Source organism: Phycodurus eques, chromosome 10 (genome assembly GCF_024500275.1).
Source record: "Phycodurus eques isolate BA_2022a chromosome 10, UOR_Pequ_1.1, whole genome shotgun sequence".
Taxonomy (NCBI): Eukaryota; Metazoa; Chordata; class Actinopteri; order Syngnathiformes; family Syngnathidae; genus Phycodurus; species Phycodurus eques.
Window position 1 is genome coordinate 28,674,580 of NC_084534.1, and position 7,391 is coordinate 28,681,970.

General features: G+C 45.0%; 1 protein-coding gene across 1 annotated transcript; it reads left to right on the top strand.

Moving 5' to 3' along the window:
- The first annotated feature begins 105 nt into the window (after positions 1-105).
- rem1 (RAS (RAD and GEM)-like GTP-binding 1) lies at positions 106-7,105 on the top strand. The gene is made up of 5 exons (XM_061687642.1): positions 106-195; positions 1,432-1,807; positions 4,430-4,512; positions 4,928-5,135; positions 5,747-7,105. Exons 2-5 carry the CDS (start codon positions 1,465-1,467, stop codon positions 6,007-6,009), a joined length of 897 nt encoding a protein of 298 aa, XP_061543626.1. The 5' UTR covers positions 106-195; positions 1,432-1,464; the 3' UTR covers positions 6,010-7,105.
- Positions 7,106-7,391: the final 286 nt, after the last annotated feature.

Consider the following 7,391-nt stretch of genomic DNA (forward strand, 5'->3'; position numbering starts at 1 on the left):
ACACACGGTGCGAGACGGGGAGGTAGATGTGTGTGCGTGTGATTCCGCTGCTGAATTTTTAAAGCTGTTGTGGAACTTTACGGGGTCAGCGTGGCAAAGGATTGTGTTTCAAAGACACACGCACACACACAAAGACACAAAGCTCGGCTGTTGTGTCTACGGAGGACACACCGCAGATTCTTCATGGACCATCTGGTATGTTGATTGGCACACATGGCGCCTCCAAAGTTGACCTTTGTACTTATTTGCATGTTTAATAATGTCTTAAATCATGTCATGGAAAGCTGCTGCTTTATTTGCGTGTGTGTGTGTGTGTGTACTTCCAAATATAATAGTGTATATACGCTCCTCGCTCGTGTCACTTTGAAAGTCATTTTGTAATATTCGTGTCATTATTTTTGAGCGGCTCTCACCTTAAACAATTGTCGAACACAAAGAGTAACATTTAGCAATGGCAAAAACAACACTTGTCGAATAATGGCCGACTTTCACCTGGGACGCTTGCCTGTCAATCACAACAAACTAACAAACCTTTAAATCGATTTTGAGTCTTCAACAACTCCAACATACTTTGTCACTGTGAAGACAATTGTGAGGTCAGCAAGCTAACGAGTGTTGAGCTAGCCTAACGTTCGTGTTTTTGCAAACATCAAAGAGTCAAAACAGTGCATTGTAAACATCAAAGACCATTTTTAGCTTCCGTTAACGTTACGCGTTTCTGCAAATGTCAAAGAAAATTTTGACGTAGCTTGCATGTTTTTTAATATGTAAGAGGATTCAACAAACCTGTGCGTACAGTTTTTGTAAACAGACAATATAGTCTTCAGTTAACCGAATGTACGGTTTTGTAAACGGAGTTTTTGAGCCTAGCGTACACATTTATATAAACATTGAGGAAAGTTTTGTCTTCAGCTAACCTAATGTACGAGTTTTCGTAAATAAAGTCTTCAACAAGCCTAACGTACGTGATTTATAAACATCGAAGACAACTTGGCGTTTTCAGCTAACCTAATGTACGAGTTTTCGGAAACAAAGTCTTCAACAAGCCTAACGTAGGTGTTTTATAAACCTCAATGACAACTTCGCATTTTCAGCTAACCTAATGTACGGGTTTTCGTAAGCAGTCTTCAACGAGTCTATCTAAGGTACAGGTTTTTGTAAATAAAGACAATTTAGAGTCCTCAGCTAACCGAATGTACGAGTTTTCGTAAACAATCTTCAACGCGCCTAATGTGCAGGTTTTATAAATACAGAAGACAAATTAGCGTCTTCAGCTATCCCTAATATACGAGTTTTCGTAAACATCGGTCTTGAACAAATCTAACGTACGTTTCGTCAACATCAGAGTGTTAGGTCTTCAGTTTATGTACTCCGATCAAAGAGGACAAACTTCTGAAACATTGACTGTGAAAACGATGACATTTTCCTCAGACCCAAGCGGTCTGATGCTGTCACCATAGCAACATGAACATCAACATTCAGAGAAAAAGGGACGCCCTGCGGCAGCAGGGCAGCACCCCCGTACGCCCCGCCCAGCAGCCGTCCTGCACCCGGGACGACCCGGGCGGCGTCCCGGGGCAGGGCCCCCCGCAGCGCAGGCACCCTCCGCTGGGGCAGTCGGCGTCCTACCACCCGGGGGACAAGTCCCTCCACGACCGGGCGCGGTGGAGCTCCGACTCGGAGGACGACTCTCAGGCCGAGCCGGAGTGCGTCTACCGAGTCGTGTTGCTAGGCGACCGCGGCGTGGGGAAGAGCAGCCTGGCCGGAATCTTTGCGGGACTCAACGAGAAGGACGAACAACCGGGAGGTGAGGAGACGTTTTCAAGGCTGCTGAATATTGCTCGTTATGATCCGAAGCCCGAAAGTGGAGACCGGCATATAGTGCGTGTTTTCATAAACGACTAAGACAGTTTTGAGTCTTCACTGAACCTGATGTGACTAAAGTATTTTAGTATTTTTGCAAATATCACAGACAATTTAAAGTTCAGTGAACCTTTGTACAACCCCAATTCCAATGAAGTTGGGACGTTGTGTTAAACATAAATAAAAAAAGAATACAATGATTTGCAAATCACCTTCGACCTATATTTGATTGAATACACTACAAAGACGAGATATTTCATGTTCAAACTGATCAACTTGATTGTTTTTAGCAAATAATCATGAACTTCGAATTTGATGGCTGCCACACATTCCCAAAAAGCTGGGACGGGGTCATGTTTACCCACTGTGTTACATCACCTTTTCTTTGAACAACATTCAATAAACGTTTGGGAACTGAGGACGCTAATCGTTCAAGCTTTGTCGGTGGAATTCTTTCCCGTTCTTGTGCGATGTACAGCTTCAGCCGCTCAACAGTCCGGGGTCTCCGTTGTCGTATTTGACGCTTCATAATGCGCCACGCATTTTCAGTGGGAGACAGGTCTGGACTGCAGGCAGGCCAGTCTAGTACCCGCGCTCTTTTACGACGAAGCCACGCTGTTGTAACACGTGCTCAATGTGGTTTGGCATTCTCTCGCTGAAATAAGCAGGGGCGTCCGTGAAAAAGACGTCGCTTGGATGGCAGCGTATGTTTCTCCAAAACCCGTATGTACCTTTCAGCATGAATGGTGCCTTCACAGATGTGTAAGTCACCCATGCCATTGGCACTAACACAGCCCCATACCATCACAGATGCTTTGCTTTGGAACTTTGCGTCCATAACAGTCCCGGATGGTTCTTTTCCTCTTTGGCCCGGAGGACACCACATCCACAATTTCCCAAAACAATTTGAAATGCGGACTCGTCGGACCACAGAACACTTTTCCACTTTGCGTCGGTCCATCTCAGATGAGCTCGGGGCCAGAGAAGCCGGTGGCGTTTCTGGGTGTTGTTGATAAATGGCTTTTGCTTTGTATAGTAGAGTTTCAAGTTGCACTTACGGATGTAGCGCCAAACTGTATTTACTGACATTGGTTTTCTGAAGTGTTCCTGAGCCCATGCGGTGATATCAGAATCAGAATCATCTTTATTTGCCAAGTATGTCCAAAAAAAACACACAAGGAATTTGTCTCCGGTAGTTTTGATGTCAGTTTTTGATGCAGCGCCGCCTGAGGGATCGAAGGTCGCGGGCATTCAATGTCGGTTTTCAGCACTGCCGCTTCCATGCGGTGATTTCTCCAGATTCTCTGAACCTTTTGATGATATTCTGGACCGTAGATGATGAAATCCCTCAATTCCTTGCAATTGTACGTTGAGGAACATTGTCCTTAAACTGTCGGACTATTTTCTCAGGCACTTGTTCACCAAGAGGTGAACCTCGCCCCGTCTTTGCTTGTGAATGAGTGAGCAATTCAGGGAAGCTCCTTTTCTACCCAATCATGGCACCCACCTGTTCCCAATTTGCCTTTTCACCTGTGGGATTTTCCAAACAGGTGTTTGATGAGCATTCCTCAACTTTCGCACTCTTTTGTGCCACCTGTCCCAGCTTTTTTGGAACGTGTTGCAGCCATCAAATTCGAAGTTCATGATTATTTGCTAAAAACATTCAAGTTTGTCAGTTTGAACATGAAATATCTCGTCTTTGTATTGTATTCAATCAAATATCGGTTGAACACAATTTGCAAATCATTGTATTCTGTTTTTATTTGTTTAACACAACGTCCCAACTGCATTGGAATTGGGGTTGTACATATTTTTGTACACTGATAATTAATTCATCTTCAGTAATCCTCGCAAGTGTCTGTTTTTTTTTTTTTTTTTTTTTTTTTAAAGCTTTAAAGACAATTTAAAAGTTCAACAAACCAAATTAAATTGTTTTCATTTATGAAAATACTTTGAGTTCAACGATCTCCCTAGAACGTTACATACCCATTTTGGTAAACATTAAAGGCAATTTAAAGAATGAACCTTCCTTTATAAAATGAAGAATTTCGTCTTCAATGAACCAAACGTGTGTTTTCTCAACCATTCAAGACCCTTTAGAGCCTTTAAAGAACCTAACCCATGTGTGCTCTAAACACCAAAATGATGAAAAAGAAATACAATAAACATCAAAGACAATTTAGGGTTGAATGAATGTCTTTTAGCCACATCAAAAGACCATTTCAAGGTTTTGGATTTGCTAGCAAAGACCATTTTTTTTCGACTAGTATTCAGTGAGCCTAAGGTATGTTTTTGCCAACCTCAATGGCGTTGCAGCGCTCGACATGGAGGTCAACTTTGGCCAGATTACTTCACCCGATGCGCGATCGACATCAATGGCGGTCGATCGATCCGGACGCGTGCGTCCGCTTTGACTTTGAATGACCTCGTTGATTGAATGTCTGCTGATTGGCCGGCGGTCATCCCTGACGCCGTATCGACCCGCTGTTGGACCTCCCCCGAGGCCAAACAGGCTTGCCTGACTCGACGTTCCTGTTTTTTGTTGATTTCTTTTTGGTCTTTTCAGAGGACACGTACGAGAGAACGCTAACCGTCGACGACAAGGAAACCACGCTGGTCGTCACGGATACGTGGACAAACGACAAACCGGTAAGAATCGTCTGTGATGTTTACAAAACATCGATGTTGGGTTCATCGACAATTCAAAATGTATTGAAGACGAAGCTGTCTTTGATGTTTATGGAAATGCGTGTAGGGATCAATGAGGAGAGTAAACAAAAAACGAAAAATGAGTATACCATGTTGACTAAAACTACGACACACACAACAACTGCAACTCATTGTTTACAAAAACACATAGAACATTGAGGACTAAATCATCTTTGATGTTAGAAAAACACGTACGTTGGGATTGATAAATATCAAAGACTAAAGACGTGTGTTACGTTCTCTGAAGATGAAAACGTCTTTGACGTTTAATCGACTATAATTTTGGCCGAAATATGTACGTTAAGCGCACCGCCGACCGTACTCTGTCTTTGATGTTTTTGCGTCACCCCGGCAGGACGAAGACGGTCGATCGGGCGAGGAGGCGTGTCTGACGTGGGGCAGCGCTTACGTCGTCGTCTACTCGGTCACCGACCGCCGCAGCTTCGACGCGGCCGCCGAACTTCGCATCACGCTGAGATGTCGCCGCCAGGCCGACGACGTTCCCATCATCCTCGTGGGCAACAAGAGCGACCTGGTGCGATCCAGGGAGGTGGCGCTGGAAGGTGAACGCAACAAAACCATGAAAGCGTCTTTGATGTTTACACAAACGCATGTAGTAAAAGATTAGCTCGTCGTGTCACATTAGTTTAGCCGAAGACAAAAAAAAAATGTAAGTTAGGTCTGTTGTAGATTTACAGCATCTTTGATGTTTTACTAAATGAAATAAGTTTACAAATGCCTCTAAATTGTCTTTGATGTTTCAAGAACGTTGTACATTGCGATCATTGCTGACTAAATTGTCTTTGTTAATTTGGGGCACGTTTTCGACTCAGTATAGACACTAATAGTGAATAAAACATGCATGTTAGGTAGGTTTGTTGTAGATATAAATTGTCTTTGATGCTGACTAAACACACAAGGCTCTTTGTAGACTCTACATCGTCTTTGATGTTTACAGAAATATTTTACATTATGATTGACTAAACGCAACGCTCACTGTAGATTGAATAGTCTTTGATGTCACACAACTACAACCGCATCGTCTTTGATGTTCACAAAATGGTGGACGTTAAATATGTAGTTGACGTTCTGAAAAACATGCAGCGTTTGGGTTTATCTTGGACTCCGTTTGGCTCTAAGACGCGCTCGTCATTGTACTTTGTTTTTTTCCCAGAGGGCCGAGCGTGCGCGGCGGTGTTCGACTGCAAGTTCATCGAGACGTCGGCGTCTCTGCAGCACAACGTGAGCGAGCTCTTCGAGGGCGTGGTGCGGCAAATCCGCTTGCGCCGCCAGCGCAGGCGCTCGTCGTCCCGCGAGCGCAAGGAGAGCCTCGCCCAGAAGGCGCGGCGCTTCCTCGACCGCTTGGTGTCGCGCAACAACCGGCGCGTGGCCGTCAAAGTGCGATCCAAGAGCTGCCACGACCTGGCCGTCCTCTGAAGCGCCGGCCGTCTTTCTTCCGCGTCCGGACGCCGACGGGATTGGCTCTGGCGCGGTGGGACTGCACTGTTCTGTCCGTCGGGACCGCTTCTCGAGGCCTTCGGACCTGGAAGTAGCCTGCTAATGCTAACGAACAAAGGGACGAAATATCGAAATGGAAGTATCTAGATTACTACAAAACCAAAAACATGTCACTCACGACAAATATTTTGTTAGATTTGCACACTAACACTCCCGCTCGCTCTCTCACACATACCGACATCTGCACTTTCTCAGAAGTCATGTCACACGCACACACAGACTTTACAGGCACTAGTTGTCTCTCTCTCTCTCTCTCTCTCTCTCTCTCTCTCTCTCTCTCTCTCTCTCACAAACAATCTCACACTTTAAAAATCAACCACGCGCACACGCACTATTTTTGTTGCGCGTTAGCATTTGAGCGCCCGCGCGGGCTCGAGCGTCCACGCAACTCAGTGTCTGTGTTTGCGTGGCATCGTCATGGCGACGGCTCACAACGCGCACGCTGCTGGCCGCCGTCCTCCGAAGTCGGATCAGAACCGCAACAGGCGGACACGACAAAACACACACGCAGAGAGAGCAGAGTTGAGCGGGAGATGGATGAAGAGTGTTGAACGTTGATTTGTAATGGAAAGAATTCCTGACTCTACTCAACCCGGATGGCACGCACACGCACGCATGCACGCGCGCGCGCACCGAGCCGCATGTAAACATCCTCCGGCGGTGCAGCGCAGGCCCAAAGATGCCAGATCCCATTTCTTACGCTTTTGTTTTTTTTTTTTTTTTTTTCCATTTCAGGGTCGGCGCACATTAAAGTCGTCAACACTCACTTTGTGTCTTTGATGTTTTGCCAAACACGTACATGAATGTACAACTAGCGCCGTCGGAGACATAAATGGTCTTTCATTTTTACAGAAATGTATTTTGTCTTAATTGAAGACTTTGTGTTTTACAAAACATGTAAGTTCGTTGACGGCTAAGAATGAATGTTTATGGAAAAACGCTTCGTGTACGCTCTATTTTTGGCCGGTTTTACGCTGGGACGTGTCTCGGTGGCTTTCCATTTCTTCACTTGCGGATCTCACACACGCGCACACATTCGTAGAGCAGCACAAGAATGCATGCGCACACATTTAGAGTTTCATTGAAGACACCAAACTGATTTGGAGTGTTTTCGGAAACATGGAAGTAAAGTTCTTTGAGGACCCGAAATGGTCGTCATAGTTTGCAAAACATTGATTTGACACTCGCTGAAGACTCTAAATGGACTTTGACATTTACAAAAACTCTCACGTTAGCTTTGCAGACGTCATTGAAGACTACGTTGTCTTTGATGATTACAAAACACGTTAGCATCATTAAAG

Bases quoted from the DNA above. Each gene is read 5' to 3' on its own strand.
- rem1 (XM_061687642.1), top strand. From the start codon at position 1,465: ATGAACATCAACATTCAGAGAAAAAGGGACGCCCTGCGGCAGCAGGGC. The intron at 1,808-4,429 runs GTGAGGAGACGT...TGGTCTTTTCAG, and splicing joins GAAGGACGAACAACCGGGAG to AGGACACGTACGAGAGAACG. The intron at 4,513-4,927 runs GTAAGAATCGTC...TCACCCCGGCAG, and splicing joins CGTGGACAAACGACAAACCG to GACGAAGACGGTCGATCGGG.